Source organism: Cyprinodon variegatus, unplaced genomic scaffold (assembly GCF_000732505.1).
Source record: "Cyprinodon variegatus isolate N-32 unplaced genomic scaffold, C_variegatus-1.0 Scaffold23, whole genome shotgun sequence".
Classification (NCBI taxonomy): Eukaryota; Metazoa; Chordata; class Actinopteri; order Cyprinodontiformes; family Cyprinodontidae; genus Cyprinodon; species Cyprinodon variegatus.
In genome coordinates this window covers 2,052,332-2,073,233 of record NW_015150476.1, presented here as the reverse complement: position 1 = coordinate 2,073,233, position 20,902 = coordinate 2,052,332, and the positions used below count along the sequence as shown (strand labels likewise).

At 38.2% G+C, this 20,902-nt stretch overlaps 2 protein-coding genes and 1 long non-coding RNA gene across 4 annotated transcripts in view; 1 reads left to right on the top strand and 2 right to left on the bottom strand.

Annotated features, from left to right (window-relative positions):
* The first annotated feature begins 435 nt into the window (after positions 1-435).
* LOC107095783 lies at positions 436-1,893 on the top strand. The gene is made up of 3 exons (XR_001481757.1): positions 436-580; positions 800-883; positions 967-1,893. It is a non-coding gene; the product is annotated as an uncharacterized LOC107095783 (long non-coding RNA).
* Positions 1,894-2,085: 192 nt separating this feature from the next.
* prdm12 (PR domain containing 12) lies at positions 2,086-6,084 on the bottom strand. Its single transcript, XM_015391964.1, has 5 exons — positions 5,753-6,084; positions 4,456-4,646; positions 3,845-4,000; positions 3,335-3,449; positions 2,086-3,251 (listed from the first exon to the last, which is right to left on the bottom strand). The coding sequence occupies exons 1-5, from the start codon at positions 5,970-5,972 to the stop codon at positions 2,818-2,820; spliced, it is 1,116 nt and encodes a 371-aa protein (XP_015247450.1). The 5' UTR covers positions 5,973-6,084; the 3' UTR covers positions 2,086-2,817.
* Positions 6,085-10,238: 4,154 nt separating this feature from the next.
* Positions 10,239-20,902, bottom strand: part of fubp3 (far upstream element (FUSE) binding protein 3) — a 31,316-nt gene continuing 20,652 nt past the window's right edge. For both annotated transcript variants that reach the window (XM_015392747.1, XM_015392756.1), the window contains exons 11-19: positions 20,679-20,779; positions 20,051-20,177; positions 15,913-16,073; positions 15,569-15,642; positions 14,579-14,655; positions 14,179-14,235; positions 13,943-13,993; positions 13,715-13,842; positions 10,239-11,983 (exon numbers count right to left, since the gene is read on the bottom strand). In XM_015392747.1, the coding sequence (XP_015248233.1) occupies positions 11,975-11,983; positions 13,715-13,842; positions 13,943-13,993; positions 14,179-14,235; positions 14,579-14,655; positions 15,569-15,642; positions 15,913-16,073; positions 20,051-20,177; positions 20,679-20,779 (785 nt within the window). In that variant the 3' untranslated portion in view covers positions 10,239-11,974. The remainder of the gene's footprint in view (positions 11,984-13,714; positions 13,843-13,942; positions 13,994-14,178; positions 14,236-14,578; positions 14,656-15,568; positions 15,643-15,912; positions 16,074-20,050; positions 20,178-20,678; positions 20,780-20,902) is intronic.

Below are 20,902 nucleotides of genomic sequence, written 5' to 3'. Positions count from 1 at the left end.
TGAAACAGCAATCACTATCCTTGAAGTCACAACTTTAAACCAACAGATCGCAGATCCCTGGCAAAGTATTCCTGACCTTAATGTTCTTAGACACTATAATTGTAATGTAGCAGATTTGTGCTGTTGCTGTTATGCTAAATGCTTAAATGACTTGTGCATAAACCTGTGAAAATGTATTGGAGGTAGTAACAGTAATATCAATAATAATAAGAAGAAACATGTTTGTTTACATGGTAGTAACTTATTGTCTCACTTTTCCTGACCTCTCCAAAAGAATTGTCACTCTTTAATCAGCTGTATCTAATGCTGGCTTAGCTCCACAGAGACATGCAGGTAGAAACAGAGAGAACAGCACAGTAACATTATACTCCCTCTGTGGGTATGTGTCAGCTCTGTTTACTGACTCTTTGATTAGCAGTCTGGGGATTACACAAACTCCAGTGGCTGATAAACTGCTGTGTCATTTTCATCCTGTTTCAGAGCCCTAATAGATGCCAAGCAGATACAGAAAGCTGAACTTCGAGATAAACGCAGGAGGAAGCATCAAAGCGTGGAACTATGCTGTGACTGATCATCTCTGGTGAGTTTATTTCTTTTTAACCTAATCCTTCTATGATCAAAACCGTTTTTAAATGGTAAGTAACTTTTTATAAGGAAGTTAAAGATTATATTTGATGCAGAATCATGCAAAGAAAAAGTTAAAAAGATTCTTAAAAAGTATGTATTAAACCTGATAGGGATGGGGTCATGTTACCATAACCAAGGTTATATCATTAGTATGGCGCCTGTCTTCCCTCAGGAGTGCGACATGTTATCAACTGGGTAGCCTCCTGTTGTTGCTGCACCGGGAAGGATGGGCTGGTTTCAGACTGCCAGTGTAAAGGTGCTCTTCCACCAGTAAACCATTTCAGATTTAAAAGTACCTTTTGAGTTTTACAAATTAGCTGATGGTTTCTCTCTGTGCAGGGCAGAAAGTGTGGACGGTCAACTGTGATGGAAAACCCTCCCCTTCATAATGGAACCTACAGCATCTACTGCTGTTAGACCGCCATGTTTAGACATCTGCTTTCCCTAAACTGTAGGTGGTGCTGGAGGCCTACTTGTTACAATGACGACTTGTCTGAAAACTCCTTTTTCAGGAAGCCAGACAATGTCTGACAGCTGACAAGTGTACAGTAGCATCCTTTAAATCTAAGATAAAAATGTCACTTTATAAGCCCAAAAGTGCTGACCAAACAAAACTAATAAAAAATTATCTGGATCAATTTATTGTCACATTTTTTAAAGCCTGTATGAGCAGTTTATTCGTGGAAGAAGCAGGAAAAGAGTAACGCATCTTCTTAAAACTGTATAATTTATTTATTGACGTGGATTTCACTTGTCTGTATATCATAATCAGGATTCGGTTCAGCCCATGGAATTTCGGAGGGCTAAAAGTGGAGTTGATTGATTCCAGACTTCCCAAACTTTGTTTAAAATCAGTGACAGAAAGTTTTAAATCCACAGTAGAATGCTCTTCATCTGCAAAGAAACTATAGTTTGAAAGAGATAAATAAAATCAACAAAAAAGTGCAGCTTTTGCTCTCTTTATACCGGTATTCAGATGAGGACAAGATGGAAGAAGTTTAAGAGATTTTCAGCTGAAAAGCAAAAAATAAATAAAATAGACCTAAGTGGTTTGTAGAAAGGATTAATTTTTTTTTTAATCCCTGTCAGCATTGTTTTATTTCTTGTATTATTTTAAAGAACACAGTGACACAGAGCAATCAGCTCTTAAGCTGTCCTAGTATATAGGCCTACACAGGATTTATATTTTTATTCCCTCCTGAATTACTTTTATTTACTTTTTTTTTTGTTCGCTAATACTGATGTAAAAAATGGGACTAAACAGTAATAAGTTTATGAATACTTTTTCCTATAGGCTATTTTATAAAGAGTAATCGTTGCTTCATTGCAAAAAAAATAATAATAATAAAAAAAACATCAAGGAAGGGCTTTTCTTTTTTGTTGTGGCTGAAAAAGAGGTTAGAGCTGGATGTCTGGTTTGGTATTGTTTCCCATGAAGCCATACACTTAGATCTAATAAAATTGTGCTTAGGTTGATTTTTAGAGTATATGCTGTATAAAACTGGTAAGCGATTGGAAATGCAACTGGTTTGCCGTCACCAAAAATCTGTTAAATATTTCCAAAATAGTCTGTTGTATGGATTTGTTTTCTTTTTTTATGTACCAAGTCCCAAAGCCTTTCTCTTTTGTTGGTTTTATATTCAATACAGAAACCATCAAATTCATACAGTGATGTGAAGGTTAACAACATAATATCCTTTATTTAGAATAGAAGAATGCACAAAGGTATTTACATTCACATGATACAATTATACAATAACACATCTTCATTCTGTACAAGTTTAAAGTGACCTCTTTTTTTTTTTTTTACAGTGAGAGTACAGCTTGGACATTCTGGATTTTATATCTGCTGGTTTAAAAAAAAATGTCAGAAATTTATCCTGAGCTGCTGAAAGTTTAAGAGCATATTTCTGGCCACCTGGTTTTTCAAATTCAACACATTTGTTCTTTTCCTGTGACTCTAGACATATAAATCATCCTGGACAGAATTAGTTCCTTAGATTTAAGTCCCCATAACAACATGATGGTGAAATGCGCAGACATTAAAAATAGGGAAACCCCTACAAATCAGATGTTTCACAAACAAATCCACTCTGCTCTTCATAGAAACTAAACCGCCCCTCTTCCACCACAGCTCTAAGTCTAAAGTGCGTCGGTGTCCGATGCCACAGCATCACCTGGTGTTTGGTATCATAGCACCATGGTGGGGATGTGGTGCACCAGGGGCATCTGATGCTGAATAGTAGCCATCTGCGGTGCAGGAGGAGGGGACACCTGCGGGGGCGCGTCGGAAGCGTGCGCCACAGGTTTGTGCCGTGCGCTTTTCTGGTGCGCCCTCAGGCCCGCCAGCTGGGAATAAGCGCTCTGACACACGTGGCACTTGTAGGGTCGCTCCCCGGTGTGCAGGCGGACGTGGTTACGCAGCGTGGACGACTGGCTGAAGCGACGGTTGCAGAAACGACACACGAAGGGCTTGTCGAGCGTGTGGATGCGCATGTGGGAGCGCAGATTGCTTCGGGAGTTGAAGCCTCGATGGCAGATGACGCAGCGCATCCGGCCAGTGGAAGTGGTGGAGGAGGAAGGAGGAGAACACGAAGAGGGACCCTCACTGGAATGGGCGTCATCTAGGGGGAGAAAAATTAAAGGATGATGGGTTATGAATTTAAATGTGTTTGTGAAAGAGTCCTTACTGCGGGGGGAAACTCACCATTTCTGCTTTTCTTCTGATGTTCTTCGTCTGTTCCAGGAACTCCGGGTATTCCCAGGAATGTGTTGTGCGTGTTTCCATACCAGACAAGGAGCTCCTGGTCGGGTGGGATGGTCTGAGTGGGGATTAAAAAATAATATCAAGTTTGAAAAATGCAATTATCTCTATAAGGAAAATTTCTCACAGGTGAAAAGTTAGGCCCATTAAGTTATGACCAAAACTCCATCTCAAATTAAACCCCAGTACGGTCTCAGAGATTCTTTGAATAGCTGCCCCACATAAAAAAAAAGAAGAAAGAAAATAGAAGTGGCCTAAATCTAATTGATTCTGCACAATTTCAAAGGTATATTATTGGCACTGATTGGCCCTAGGTGGAGTGGGGTCTCCCCTCTCTATGGTTTGGAACTGTTGTAAACCATCAAACGTGTTTTGAATTTTCAAATTCATGCCATCTGTTTTAAGGAGTCTTCTGAAATGCAAACAGGTCATGCCTAAAGGGCAGAGGCTCACCTCCACTGCTTTGTAGAAGATGCTGCTGCCGATCTGCACCACCTCCAGGTTCTGCTCCTGCTCGTTTCGAGCGCACTTTATGTATGTCATCCAGCTGCGGTGGTCCTCCTGGCTGGCATCAATGAAGTACCGCACTGTGCCATCCTCATTGAAAACCTGAACGAAAGCAATAAGCAGGATGTTACCAACAGAAGATTTAAAGAAATATATATATATATAATTATTATTATTATTTTTTGCATCTCAATGCTTGTGAAGATTTTGCATGGTGATGATGCCTGTACTCCAGGATACACATTATGTGCGGTAATATTTCAAAATGAACTACATAATTATGATCAAAATAGAGTTTATTTAACTTGATATAGATAAAGAGTGCAAAAACAGATATATTATTTTAGTTGTTTTGGGATGGTTTGTGTATTTAAGTTAAATATGTGCTTAATTAGAGCTATTGAGTGCATTGATTAAATTGTGCAAAGAATATTTAACTGAATATTTATATTTAGCACGCACAATAGTCCTATTGAAATAAATAGAAATTTAGAATTTGTTGTCCCCAGTATGGTTTTTTTTGCTTGCAGCGCCCCTGCCTCAAAATGTGCGCTCACCTCCCACATCAGGTTGTTGTTTTTGAACAGGTCCACGTGTTCAGGAGACAGGAGCCTCCCAGTAAAGGGACCCATCTCTGTTCCAGCTTTGATCCAGGTTTTAGAGAATATCCCCAGGCCTTCTCCAGGGATGGAGCTCTGGGCAATGATCACCTCACTGGGCAGCACCAGGCTGGAGAGCTTCTGCACCTCTGGAAAATATAAGCACAAATAAGTGTAAAATATCTATAAAAAAAAAAAAAGAAAATCCTTTAAAAGCTGCAAAATAAGTAGATCTTATTTCAGTCACTTATTATTATAACCACACCTTATCTTGCGTTCAATTCGATTATCTGGATGAATTGATTTTTTTTTCTTTTTTTGTGCAAAGCACCCCTCAGTCCTTTTATAGCGAGGGAGAAGAGGAAAAAAAACCCCTGATTCTTTAATGTCAAATCCAAAGTTTTTCTTTCTTCCTCTAAGTTTCACATTGAAAAAAGTGAGTAGGGGTTAAACGGTCCTCTATTGCTTAGGGTCCAACAATTCGCCATGCTTTAGATGTGATATTCATTAAAGTTTACTGGAAAAGGAACGACTAATTCCAAATTCATTATCCTTTTAAGGACTTTGTCGCAATAAATTTGCGCTGAATGAGACTGAGGCTTGTTTAAAAGGACTCAGGAATTTCTGCAACAAAAAAATGGAAAGGCGATTAGATGGTTGACATGCAATGAATAGCATTAGATTTAGCCTTCACGGCGCATTATGTGAGGAACAGCAAATCTTTTAAAAGGAAGAGAAAGAAAAAAAGAGCCTCCAGAGTCTCTCATAGCTGCCAAGGGAGGAAAAGAGACTGTCCGGAGATTGATGAATGCATTGATAAAAAAAAAAAAGTCAAAGAAAGGAAACCTTTCTCTCTTCGTGAGGTTTAAGTGGGAAACTTTCCCAGGTCAAGCACAAAGTTAACCAAATGAATTTAATGCTCTGCGCCAGTTACGCGCCTCCAAACGGCGGGGTCTCTGCAAGGGTTAATGCGGTTAATGGATCGAAATAAAAGCGGCAGAAAGAGAGGGAAAAGTGCAAGCGGGGATGAAATGCTGATTAAGGTCAGTGAAAGTTCTTCTAGCATTTTAAACATATGCAGGGATTGTGTAGGAATAAATGCATAAACATACTTGCTGCAGCTGATTTCAAGTCATGTGCACTTTTACGCACACAGTCCCCCTCTTTTTTTTTAATCATAAATCTTTTGGTTTAAAGGTGTAGTAAAATAAGGCATCGAAAGTTCCCAAAGTGACCCCCAGCAGTTCAGCCTCACCTCCAGCGAAGGACTGGGCCAGAACCTCAGCCGTGAAGGCGGTCTTCGGGCTGCTGCTGCTCTGCCGCTCCTCCGCCAGGTGTTCGCCCAGAACATTTCTCCACCTGCCGTACAGGAAGCTGTGCAGGATGTCCGAGGTGATCACATCAGACAGCGAGCGCCCGGAGCACTTAAATCCGGGCTTCATAGCCAGAGCGTCGGCGGGCAGCACAGAGCCCATGGTGCATGAGAGAGAGATGCGGGGAATGAACGGGGCTGGACGCAGCTGTGGGCGCAAAGACTGAGAGTCCGTCCTCCTTAGCTCCACACTGCGCGTAAAGAAACTGTCCCTGCCTGGCTGTGAGGGGTCTCTTTATATAAGTGGCTGGTGCGACCCGGGTCTAATTAGTTATTAATGACACACCCCTCACAGTGTGGACCTGCTCACTGCAGCCAGGCGCACCAACAGGATGCTCCACACTAACGCGTTATTACAGGGAACTGAGGGAAATCACAGATTTTCAATTTTTTGATAAAAAAACTGATTTTATTTTTCATTATGATAAAAACACAATAGCTTTTTGGAAATTGATATATTGCATCAGTTTAACTGAGAATTTTTTTTCATGGTTAATGCCCTTTTCATATTTAAATGCTTTGCTATAATTAAGATTAAAAAAAGAAAAAAAATTTTTTCCTTAGTTTTATAATCTAAACGGAGAAAGTATTATGTGCCCCTTTTCCCTAATGTAGACCGGCTTAAATAAACTTTAAATGTAGTATCTAGTAATATTTGAGCTTATTGTCCTCTTTCATAAATTAGTTTTTTCTGTGAATTATTCAATAAAGGCTACAAAACTTTATTCATTGCATTACTTTGTTTTTAAGTGCAAAATAAATGCACAAAAAGTTTAAAAATGCTAATTTTTGGTCACAAAGGGGGCTATTTCAAGTTCAAACATGCTAAAGAAAAAAAAAAAAACATAAGTTATTCAGAGATGTAGTTATAAAATATGCTTTTTTTCCCCGAAAATGCATATATTTCTTGGATGCCAGCAGAAAACGCGTTGTCATGCAGCAAATAAGCATTTTTATTAATATTTTTTATTATTATTAGAAGTGGGTCAGCGAGTCTGGGAGATGCTTGTCCATTTTCTTCTCATGCATTTCGTATTCATGCGTCGCTGATATTAATTTTTTGTGAGGAGATGGCGCGGGAATAACAAGAATGGAAACAAGCCTTTATTTCACCCAGCATTGTTCGCATGGAGAGGAAGAAAAAATAGAAAGAAGAGACAGAAGGAGGGAGGGAGGGGGGGTGTGCTTTGACGTGGCGCACTTTTTCAAGCCCTTGTTGAGGTAAGCGGTTTAATATTCATGGCTGTTCTTTATTGTGGCGACTTCTTAGGTGTATATATTTATACATATATGGGGCCCTTTCTTTTTGCTTGGTCCTCAGTTTTTTTTTTTTTTTCTTTTGCTCTCCTGCCTCTTTCTCCAGCTTGATGGACTGGGGGGCTAAATGGGCAGTTTTCCTTCTTTTTTTCCAGCAGAGAGGACATCTTTATTCCATCCCCGGCTCACAGGTTTCCCATTCAGCTCCCCTCCAAGTAATGTCAGGGCCCTGAAAAGTGCTGCAAATCAATCTTTCATGGTGTTTTGAGGGCAATTTGACATCCATGCACTCCTCTTTTCACTCCAACAACTACAAGGGGATTGTCCAGGGGGGGAAAAGGGAAAAAAACGCGCAAGTTTGAGTTCTGTTTTCTTTCTGTTCTCTGCGTGTCTCAGGAATATGAACTGTGCGTAAAGTAATGGGAAAGAAGATATGGCAAGTAAACACAATGGAGGGGACTTCTTTTTTTTTCTTCTTTAAGGGAGCAGCAGAGATAGTGAAAAGGCAAGGTGAGTGACAGGGCAAGAAAACAGATTACTGTGAAACAGCTGCTTTTTATGAGCGGGCCCCTCCTTCGTTTGTCCCCTCTGTTCCCAGATGAAATTTCTCCGCTCTTTCAATGGGATTCTTTCTCATCTAGATTGATTTACATTTATGGCATTCATCGCACAAATCCGAGGTAAATGGATGGAAGGGGGTGGGGGCGGCTTCTTTATTAAAGAGGAATTAAATGAGTTGAATCGGAGTAACGCATGGATTTGATTTGCTTATTTATGCATTAACCTGTGGCATTATGCGGAGCTGGTAAAGCCTCGGGCATGTCAGCAATAGCAAATCATCCCGCTTAGCTGCTCCATTGTAAGACAATTTGAGCTATTATTGTTGTCCATTTAAAGCCTATCAATTTAATGTGGATGATTGACAATTATTGCACAAAGAATGTGGTAATGGGGGATTTCAAAGCGCTGGTGGGAACCTATTAACGTGGAGCGTTTGTTTGTGGATAAATAGCAGAATTTTACGCTCAAGGGGGGAGTGACATGGGAGAAAACGCTTTGGGGATTGATTTTATATTTGAACTAAATGTGGTCAGATTTGCATCATTTATTTTAATAAACAAGTAGGGTGTTTTGTGGAAAAACTCGCAAAAGTTCTAAAAGGAAGGAGATGATGTTGAAACGTGCAGCCCCTCTGCAGGGAAACGCGCACCTACTGTAGGATGCAGCGCAGAAGCTCCTGGGATCCTCCACACAGTGTCATTAAAAACAGATTAAGGTAGAAGCCACACTGCGCTGGATACTCAGCCCCGGATTATCTGCTGCAAAGGTGAGAGCGGTGCAGACCCTCCTCTCCCTGAAGATCCCCCCCACTCCACCCCCGGGCTGACGCACAGGAACCTGCTGGAGGTGCGCCTTTATTTACGCATCGGGGTTTTAAATGTTTAAATCAATTTTTACTTTATTATTGTAGTCCAACATTCAAAAAAAGTAAATGTATGAATGAAATACGGAGACTTATACTTTTATTTCCTCCATTTATTAATACAATTTTAAACTCGACCGTTTAATATATATTTTTTAAGGAAGGCCAGATCCATAACAGAACATCTTTCGGAAAACTTTTTTTCTGATGTATTTTAATTTTAAAAACTTGCTTAAAGTTAAATTAAAAAATAAAGAAAATCAGATGACGTGAATTTAATTCCAAAGTTTCAAAAACATGTTAATATTTTATGTGCAATACTCAGTTTTTTTTTTTTTCCTTTTCTCGTGTTTTACATTTTCGGCATATTTTATAAGATGGAACTTTCAACTTATTTTACGTCGCATATTTCTTTTTTTTTTTTTTTAAAGAAAAATATAAACTTGCCAAATAACTGCTATCTGTAAAGCAGCTTTAGGAAAACCCCTACAGAAATCCAATTTACAATATGGACCTTAAAAAACCCCCACTTAAAATAAAAAAGGAGCTGACTTAATTTTTTTTTAAACTCAAAATTGCTGTAGTGGAGATTTACCTACGTATTTTTAAAGGCCAAACATGCATTTCTATTGCTCTAAACATGTAAAGCCACTTTATTCACACTAAACAGAGAAATTCGATTTAAAATAAAGGAAAAAACAAAAGATATTTAAACAAAATAAAAGATATTGCAGATATCTAATGAGATACTGTTATGGATTAGCAACCTGTACTGGGTTTACCCTGCCTCTCATCTCAATAACTAGAGATAAGTAAAAGGTAAAACTAAAGAAGAAAAAAAAAAAAGAAAAGAAAAAAAAAAAAACTCCAGATTAAATGAGCCTGGAAGATACTTCAAAAGTGCTGGCCCTACATAATTTTAAATCCCTGAAATATGCTTACTGGCATCTGGCAATACTGTAATGTGTGCTACCAAATCTCCATTCATGGATTTATACTCTGTTTAATCACCTGAGCAAATTCAACCTCTACTGTCCCTAAACAGCATGCTAGATCCCAAAATAAACCATGAAGTCCAGAGCGTGTCCAAGAATGTCCTGCAGGGCCAATAAGCACGCCTCTCACATCCTCTGCTACATGAAATGACTAAAATATGAAGGCGGCCACAAAAGACCAGCAGGAATGACGTGTCCATAGGGACGACACGTCCAAGAGGAAAGTGGAGATCAAAATCAAGAGGTCGGATTTGAAAACAGCTGCACGGCTTCAAAGCAAGGGGCCACTGGGGCAGGAGCCACCCTGCTGGGGGCAAAGATGTGCAGTGACAGTGGAAGAGGAGGAGGGGGGCGTCTGAGTGGACAGAATCCCAAGGGACAGTTGACAAAAAAAAATTAAAAAAGGATGGAGAAAGAGCTGTGAAGGAACTTTAATGCTCAGACAGGTTGAAAGTTAGAAAATTTAGATTTGAACAGATATGAATGTTGACAGAAGGAATGTGGATTCTGTGCTAAATTAAAAAAAACATTCTATTTCAAAATTTTTCGATTCCTTCTAAGAATTAAAAAGTCACACTAGATGAATCTTAGATTTTAAACAAGTTGGAATGACAGAATTATGAAAACCTGGTTCAACTGCAGCCGAGAAAATGTGTTGCAGCCATCAAACAAATAGCATAAATCGACCACAAGAGAGGCTTGCGGAAAATTTATTTGAATTTGAGAACTGGCAGTAGACTATAGAAAATATATATTTTCTGCTTATAAAACATGAAAACATACATTTGGCCTATATGGACACCCTCTAAGTTTCATCTGTTATTACACACAATAGAGCTCCGTTTCAACACTTTAGTAGCAGAAAACAACAAAAAACATCCAAGTGTTTATAATATTCATCTAACAGAAAAATCAGCGTCAACATTACACATAAAGGTAGTCTGGATGTTCTTTTTTTTAATACATGGTTAACTGTACACACAAGGAGAAAATAAACACCATAATTATTAGACATTTGGAAATTATATATCCCTTTTCATTAAGAAATGACATTAATACCGTAATCATTTTCCAGAAGGATGCATCATTTATATTAGAACACACAAAGAAATAAAAAAAAATAAAATTAGCATTGGACTGAGTCCAACGTCCCACCGGGTCCACAGCCAGGGCACAGTGGGACGTCGGTGAACTGGGAGGTACCAAATAAGACAAAAATCTATTTTTTAAACCTTAATACTTAAAATAAGTAACTTAAAAAAATACTGCATTAATTATTACACAGGTACGAATTGCAGCAGCTTAGCAGTCTTGAATAGTTTGGGTAAAGAGTATACACAAAAATAAATCTACCACGTCTTGTTTTTCTTCAGAACAAGATGCAACATCGAATTTCAAATCACATTCACAATCTTTCAACATTTTCAGTATGAAAACAGAACAGAAAAAAAGAGGGACAACCTTCCTGCAACATAAATCACAGGAACAATTTTTTTTAAGTGTAAATATATATATATTTATATGAAACATATATATCTTAAATTAACAGTCAAATATGAGCATATATACATTGTTTTACAAGGTAGTAAAGGCAAAAAAGCTATTTGCAACATCCCCCTAAATCCTATCATTCCATTTCAGATCAATGTAATAAATTATCCATGACATTTCCATTTCAAAGTAAGAAAAAAAAAAAAAACAAATCTTAAAACTACAAGTTAAAAATCTGTCAAAACATTAGAGAACCCATCTTTGTTTCAAAAGTGAAATAAGATATTGCACCTTTTTTTAAACCAGAGAACAATAAAAAGACAATGAAAAACATCATACAATGCACAAGAGGAATTAAATTAGAACCACTGCCACTGGTGGACATCAATTCTTGCTTTAAACCGTGTAACAAAAATACATTTCCTGTAACAAAACATCACAGTTTCATTTCACTGAATTATGTAAAAGGAAAAAGAAACATTTTAAACAAACTCTTTAAACATTTTATGACATGACAAAAACAGTATTCAAGACTGCTAAGCACAGTAATCAATTTTTGTACATAACTAGAAAAAATAGATCATATATATTGCCTTTTGAAATGTTACAACTTGTGGGTTCATTTTGGCGATTACAATCTGAGTCAAAAAAGGAAAAAAAAAACCATAACAACAAAACAGCTCTCTCATGTCCAAAAAGGGATCCCAGATAAAGTCTATCCAAAAAACAACAGTGTACATAAGCATTTAGTAACAAATAAATGTTCCTGATTTTAGAAAGATTACTTAATCATACAAGTCATTCTACAGCTAGTGTTTCTCACTAAGAAAAAAAGTCTTCAAGGCTTTGTAAATCTAGAAACCCCTGTTTGAAAGAAAAAAAAAAGAAAGTGGGGGTCGTTTCCATCCGTTCACCAATTCAAGTCGAACATGGGCGTCTCTAATGATCCTGCAAAACATAAACAAATGTTAATGTGGTTAAAGATACTTTATCCATTTAAAACAAAGATAATGACGCACGTCATAATATGAATTTAAAATAGTTGGGAGAACTAAGAGGCAAAATCCTAAAACAAAGGTTTAAACCTTGATGAGATGCAGACTGGAGCTGAGAAGAGGGAATCTAACCCTCATAAAAAACATGGCTGGTTTCTACAAGGGCTGAAAAGGCCACTCAGTAAAGAAGAAGCTTCAAGTCCAAATGCAACAGAAAAAAATGCAACTTTGGCGAGATGTGTGCGGTAAGTTACTAAAGACGGACCGATACATTGGCCGGAGGTTATTTGCTGGAGGAGGCATCATTTGGTTTGGCTACATGAGATACTACCTGTTTCACTTACTTACATAAAACTTTTTCTAATAGTAAAAATGAAAAAAAAAAAAAAAAACAATATCACAATTGCTTTGTTTTTATTAAATAATAAATGCACTTAAAATCAAATCTGAGTCAATTTTGTCATGCGTTAATAAACTAAATTTTCATCTCATAGTAACTCATATGATGCATAACAGTGTTTTCATTGAAGTTTTGCAAACTGGACCGATTTCAACTGGACCCAGTCCATCGTATGGCAAAACTCATCAACAAATGCAAAGTTTTCTCAAAAATGACGCCTTTAATTTCATTTCAGCAAATGGTTAATGGAAATTGGACAGAAGCCCTTTAGTATAAATAGGAAAGTGCATTATGTCAACACATCGGAGCTAAATCTAAAGACAGCAGCCAGAAGGTTAAAGCTTGGATCCAAATGAAAAATAAGTTTAGGAGACTGAGTGTTGACCTTATTACCAGATCTAACAGGAAGAATCAGACAAAACAATAAAAACTATGGTGAGAAACATGTGGCAAGGAATCCAAGAGTTTGAATCCAAGTCGAGCAGTTTTAAAAATGATCCTACTAAATCCTAAGGGAATGTATTCAAATTTCATAATTTGAATAAAGTCATAAAAAAAACATTTCCTAAAGTCTTAATTATTCTAGTATTAAAAAATATATTGTTGGTAATCCTGACTTAAAACAAAGTTAGTTTGATATGATGTCAGATACAAGTAATAACAAGGTATCTATAACGATTTTTAGATAGCTTTGGGATGTCCTTTAGTACTGCGTATTTAAATGTATATGTTATAACTGTGATTCCATTACTGACTGAATCAGCTGCTCCCTTTCAGAGAGCAGAACGATGCCCTCCGTCTTGGTCCTTTAATCCATTCTGTAACCAAAGTGGTTTTGACTTTTTTAAAGTTAAATATTAGCAAAGAGGTAGCAGCAATTTTTTTCTGTCCATCTTATTTATGAGATTTAACCAGAAGCAGATTCGAATTCTCATTGATTTTTGTTTTTATTCTAAAAATTATAAAGCATAAAATAAAAAGTACTGCAGATTTCCCTCATAGAGATTCTATTTTTAAATCTGAGAGAAATTACAAGATTGTCAGCAAGATGTCTTTATCTTATTGTACTTTGTTCGAATCAAAGTAATTTAAAAACAATGTTTCTATGGTGGTAGAGCAGCTGTAATTGAGAAATCAATAGAAATGCTTTTTTTGATTGTTTAAACTTGTGAGTTTTTGTTTAGGCAGCAGCTCCATTTCAAATATATAAAATATATAAATAAAAAAATAAATAAATAAAAAAAGTGAGGGTCAGTAATAGTGCAGCGCTGAGTCTGATGTCACCTGAAGGCCCGGCGCTGGTGTCTGCTGGGCGCCCTGGTTAAAAAAGGCCATCGGCTGTCTGTAGAAGTCAACCCAGGCGTTGTACTCAGGATTAGAAGTCTGCTGAGATCCAGGAGCTGTTGTTTGGCCTAAAAAAGTAAGAGAGCAGAAAAAAAAATAATAATAGTAACACCTTTTCTGATGAGCTTATAAATTAAAAACAAAGAAAAAAACACCATAATAACTTACCCCAGGTTTTGTTGTATTCAGGAGCAGTGCTCTGTGGTTGATTTTGCTGACCTGCACAAAGAAAACCTAATATTTAATTCCTCTAATTAATCCCTAAATTTTATAATCCATTTTAAAGGAGCTAACAAGGTGGCAAAATTAATAAATTTCAAGAAGCCTAAACCAAACGATATCTAAAATGCTGTAATAAACTCAGATACATTCTGGATGGAAAAATATTCATGAGTGATACTTGCCTAGCTTTTTATAATACTGCTCCCAGTCCATCTGGCCCGTCTGGGATCCATTGTGACCTGAAACCAGACACAGATAACACGAGCAGATTTACCGACAGTGGGGTTTGGGCTTTTCTGCTCTTCCCCTTATGCCCCCCCCTCTAACAACTCTGCTACCTAATGAAACACAGTGACAGAAAAACGCAGAGATCTGTCCGCGCAGGAAGCGAGCGGTGAGCCACAGGGAATGTTCCAGGGCTCATCGCAGCCTGTTAACATTATGAACCCACTACAGCTATAGGAAACTTGAGAAGCTGCACTCTCAGAGTCTGAATATCGTCATTTATTGAGAGCAGCCTTAGTTACCGATTGTTGTGTAATTCTAATTAAATACGACCATTAACCCTTTGGAAATACGTACTGTGTTCCTGTTGGCCCTGAGGCTGCCATATCTGAAATGTTGTGCCCCATCCTCCAGTCATAAACATCTGAGGTCCACTTGAAAAAAAAAGAAAACATTGGAGTATCAGTTCTGATGGAAATCTGCTGATTTTCACCCAAAGATGCATAGAAACATAAAATACCTTGAAGTTTTTTGATTAAAGCCCCTTTTCCTCATTTGGTCACAACCACAAACTGCAATGCATTTCCTGGGATTTTATGTGAGTGAGAAACAAAGTGGAGCACAGATTGTCATGTCCTCAAAGTGGCTTCTAGCAAACCACCAATAGGACCTTTAATGACCCTATTTTAACTGTCTGCCAGTCTTCCAATCAGGCACAATTTTTGGATAACTCGGCTGACCGTAATGTCAGATTTTTCCCACCTGAGCTGTGGATCTCTGCAGCTCTTCCAGAGTTACCATGAGGCTCTTGGCTGCTTTCCTCTGTGAATGATGCTGCCCTCGCCCACACTTTCTGTTAAGCTGGTCGGCCAGGCCCTCATAGAGCTGCTGCTGCGCCACACTTTCCCTTTTTGTTTTTTTCAAGACGATTGATTAAACCATTCCAGGAAATGTTTGAAGTCTCGATCTTGTCTTTCCAATTCGAGCTTCTTCACAACTTAAAATTTTGGTTCCTTTTTAGCCTATGAGATGCTGTTTGCTCCTAAACATTTAAAGCCTTCACAGAGCATATACAACAGCTGTATTTATACAGAATAAGGAACTCACTGACTGACTGACTCACTGATCAAAATAAAGGGATTCTTTACAGAAACATAACATGTTTTATGTTTATATGATTAGATAACCTTTAATGATTCAACTTCAGCTTCCCAAATTACTTTGTAATCATCTGTCATATGATCCTAGATTTACTGAAGTTACTAGTTGCAACTTGAATAAAATGTGAAAAGGTTCATGAGAACTTTTCTAAGAAACAGCATTAAAATATGAGGATTTGGACCTTACTGTTGAGGAGGAGTAGTTGGGCCTTGGTTATAGGGACTCATCCCAAAGTTACTGTTGCCTCCTATTCCTGGACCCTGAGGAAGACCAGGGAAAGCAGAGGAAAGTGAGACCACACTTGTATTTAAAGGGAGCCAACAGGCAAGGTCAGAGGGCAGGGGCGAGCGCTGATGCACTCCATTAAGTCCATTTGATGGATTCTTCATGTTTAACCTCTGGTGACATCCTACTGGCTGCTAGGACCACAGAGGTGAAGCTCACCCAGGCAATGACATGTGTGCTCATGAATATCAGATCAGACAATAGGGGACTTGGAAGAGGGGGGGGACCAGGGACAGACCACCTACCCCAATTCTCTCATCGATCAGCTGACGGGCCTTTTCCAACTGCTGAGCGGTGCCTCGGATGGAGAAGATACGGACATTGGGATCGGTGTTGGGTGGTGGGTTTCTCTGTAGCTCCACATGAGCGCGTGACTGCTCTTTGATGTTTTTTATGGTTTCTCCACCTGAAATGTTAACGACAAACTTTCAGTTATTTCTTCAAGCCAATTCAAGACATTGTGGGGCAAAAGCCCACATCTGACCGATGAAGTTCATTATTAAAAATGCCAGACATATATCCCATTGATATCCACACAATTAATCAGACATTTTAAACTTCCCTAAATGTTGATATGGTCTACCCTCAAAGCTAATCTGGAAGGAGAAAACAAAAAGTTAGAAACCTATGGGGGCTTTCATTTTGGAAAAAAACCCAACAGAGTCAGAGAAAAATAAAGAATTACTGGCAATGATGCTGATCAGCGCTTCCTGTGTACTGATAAACTATGGAAAATACAATAATTTAATCATTTCTAGGCTATAACTAGGTTTGGTTCAACTCAATCTGGCAAAATTTATTTTTCAAAAATGTTCTTAGCAAATGACTCTGTGTAATTTTGTTTAAAAAAAAAATCCAGATCACATTCATAAATCCACAAGGCTCTGTTTCTGCACATCCTTAAAGATCAGATTATCACCACAGAGATCATCCTTCAAATTCAGCTCATTACAAATCCTAAACCGATGACACACTTTATATCTTGTTCTTAACAGCAACACACTGCCTTATACTTCATCTGTTGACGATAGAAATAAAGGGATGGAGAACATTTTCTTCCACATTAGTATTTCTCCTGAACTCAAAAATACAATCAGAGAACATGAACGGACAATTCAGCCTAAAACACTGAGCCTGCCAAAATACTTGCTATAATTAATGACATAGAGCTAAACTCCACCAGCCAACATGGTTCCAATAGAAGGACAGTGGATTTTATAACACCTGTCCTCAGAAGCACTTCACTGCATCAATGTTTTTCTGTAATAATTTTTCCAAAGACACTAAAATGTCTCAAGCTTTAATAAATATAGCTGCTTGTCAGATACAAGTCTTCTTCAAAACTCATCAAAATAGTTTTTTTCTTCCCAACTTTACAATCAGCATCGATGAAACCTGAAAGGTGCAGAAACTGCTGATCCCCAAACTCTGACTCAAAACAAATGCATTTTTTTAAAATATTACTTTTACAGTGAAGTTCTTTAAATGTACTGCAAAACTTATGCAATAATGAAGGCAGAATAAAAATAAATCATCCTAATCAAGTTGGAGTTTAATTTATTTCCACCAGACTGAGTCACTTTATTCTTTTTCAGCTCTTTTAATAATAAAAGGGTTATATTTTGGTATAGGCAGTGCATTTCCAGCTGTCTGACATCCACCAATTCCTGAAACATTTATCTGACATCCAGGAGAAATGTAAACGGTCTACTGTATCTTAACTTTAGGGCATTGGGGATGACTAAGCAAACTCGCATCCCTTTAATTCCTTCCTACCTTGAGAAAATCGTGGCATGCGTCTCACAACTCATCTACCATTATCTAGTAACATCCATGCAAATCAGGAAACAAAAGACAACATCTCCTGCACCCCACACCCCCTGCTCTCGCATCAGATGCCAGCTTCCTGACGTGTGGGAAGAGCAATCACACCAGCGGGGGAAATGAAACCTAGATGACAGCAGCAATAGACAAAAATTGAAGCGTATCCTCCTTTGGGGACATCGTTTGTCTTTTACTTTTTCCACCATTCTTGACTTCGTGTTGTCCTCCTGTGGGAGGCGAGAGAGAGGGAGGCTGCTTCCCGGGGCTGTCCCAACATCAATTACACATTTGTTCACTTGTGGCTGACACACTGACGACCCTGACTGACCCCTGAATGAAAACGCTCATCTCAATCCTCTCCTATGGTAGCTTTCTCTTTGCAGCCAACAGACTGCACATGGGCCATTAAGCCATTGTCAACCAAATGAAACTTCTGCCTTAATGAAGCCATTATGATCTCTTCTGGTCAGACAGCAGAGAGCAATGAAGACCCCAACCATTCATTTCATGGACTGGGCTGTAGAGCGGACAGATAATACAGGCCTTATTAATGAGACTGGTTTAGTGAGCTGCAGAAAGGAAAGGGATATAAAAGAGCAACTGGTGGCAGCATTCAGGGCAAAGCTTAGGGACCGGTGGGCTGCTGGTTTAGAAATAAAAGATCGCCATCACAGGTCGTAACAATGATTACAAACTGAGATGGTGCATATTGATCTGAAGTTACAAATATTCAAGTTGACATAAAAGTAGATATTTTAATTAATTCAGTCTTCCTGTTCTGGCACTTGACTTTAAGGAAACATAAAATGAACATATGCAAGCATTGTTTAAGAGTTTTTGTTGTTTAAAAAATACCCTTTACATTTGTGAAACTATTGCTAAACTTTTGAATATATTTCTATCAGATGAAAAAAAAGCTAAAAATCATAGAAATATAAACCAGTAAAGGAGGTGCACTGAACAGACACCAAAGACAAAGAATTTAAATTTTATAAAACTGCAAATCTGACCATTTATCATGTTAAAATTGTTGTAACACAAAAGAGAAATACATTTGTTTCAACCAGACTAGGAAAGAAGATGTTTTAGAGAATTTAGATGCAATTTACACCAAACAAAACTAAATCAAGTGTAGGCAGCTACACATGGAGATTAATTGAAATCAACAGAGGCACAAAAAGAAAAGGAAGGGTGAAAAAATGCAAAAGGAAGGAAGGACACAAAGAATGGAATTAAGTAAAAATTATAGTGAGAAAAGAAAGGAGCGCTGAAGAAGGGTAAGAGGAAGTAAAGATAGATAAAGACCAATGAGGAGAGAAAGGAGAAATGCGCATAACTTTTCAAAAATTAAAAGAATGAAGAATGGGGGTCAGCAAGGAGAGAAACATGAACAAAAGAAGAAACTAAATGAGGAAGGATAGAAAAAAAAGGCAATAGAGTTAAGTCTAGAAATATTCTGACTGCATTAAAAATAACATGTTTTTAACTCAATCTGTTATTACCAAACATTAATATAGCACAAAATCACAATACAAAACTCTCAGCCTTGCAACATTTGACCAAGTCTGCTGAGGTTTTGTTTGCTCCAAATATTTGTAAAATAAATGGAGAGGTACTTATTGGACACTGAATTCATGGTGATAATAAAGTCTGAGCAGATTGGTGGGTGGCAGGATTTATCAAGCTCTCTGTGACCGTGTGTGAGTGTATAAGGTCAAAAGCGAGGGGCAACGGGCTGCATATGGCATCGTAAAGATATTAATCACCACACCCTTTAAGGGCTGGCTGACAGCACCCAGACCCACCGCCATCTCCACCATATTGCCTCACTTCATATGCTAATGCAAAGAGCGGGGGACGCAACGCCCAGGTTTATTTGTTTCCCTCGCCCCACTACAAGCACAAAAGCCACTTGACATTTCTATTGCCATGTTTTTATCTTAGGTAAAGAGGCCCCCTCCGAACCGCCCACTGCTGCACACACACACACACAGGCAACATGCATGCCACCATACAACACACACATGCACGCGCAGCTCCTTCCAATGCAGTGGTCAATGACTTTTAAATAGCTACCAATAGAGTGGGCATGAATAGCCAATAAGCTAATTCCTCCTATTCATTCCCTCGCTGCACTCTATTGGACTGAAAGACCCTCATTAGATGCCAGGCAGCCTTCCACATGATTGAGGGCTGTTATTATGCACCTTTAACAATTAATGTCACATTACACGCATTATCCCCATCATTAAGCCCTTAGTGAAGCCAATGAATACCACTTGTGCTATATACATGAACCCTAAGGGGGAGAATAGAAGGGTGGCCACATCCCCCGTCTTCTCATCAGTTTCACCAAGTCACCAACCGGCAAACCGTGTCCAGTTATTGAAAGACAAGCTGCAATCTGTTGTACTGGATTCATGCTTAATAAAATGCCTTAAATGAAACGTTTCTGGGAAAACAAACATTTCAGTGTTTCATTCAAGTAAATAAGGAAGGAACCTAGACCTAAAACAGGTTTTTAATAGATTACTAAAGAGTATCAACATGTTCTTTTACCTTTGCCAATCACCAGGCCACACTTATCAGCTGGCACAGCGTATGTCACCTCCTGCAGACCTCCAGTACCTCCCATATTACTGTCACTGCGCCCTCGACGGCCCATGATGCCAAATCCATCCCTTTCCTAAAAGGAAAACAAAAGAAAAAAAATTAAATGTTGACTAGGGAAGAAATTAATATGATTTCTCAGCTATGTTTTTTATCCATATATTGTATTGCTGTTTAGAATAGACTTCCTTTAAAAGTTTCATCCAAAATTTGCTAATTGCTCCCCCAAGCTCAATATAATTTCTGGGACACACCATCACATAGTTGACTATATTTACCACCTAAATACCACCTAAATTAACCTTTGCGATCTGTAATTATTTGTAATGATGCTAGTATGCCTCTCCTGCAGCATGATTCTGCCATCAAAATATAGAACTTTAGTCTCTCCTAACCAAATCACCACTCTTTAGGTGTTTGACGTGTCCTACATTTGTTCTTGCAGAAATTCAAGTTAAAATTTTTAAGCTTTTCTGATCAACAATGTTTTTTTTTTTTTTTTGTCTAACCAGGATAACCTAAGGAGTGTCTTATCTCTCACTGCTTTGTCCGGAGCTTCTAAGAGAAAAATACAAACCTGAGCAGTCTGGACCAATTCGTGGATGAGATGAGCAGCGTGATGGCAGTGGTCAGGCTGGCCCATCACCTGGGCGACACGGTCTGGGCTGACTCCATCATCTGAACATAGCAAACAGAAACCTAATGGATCATTGACTGTTCTAAAGGATTTAACAACAAAATAAAGGATTAACAACAAGTCCAATGTAGCTTGAAAGATTCAAACTATTTATTGACAAGGTT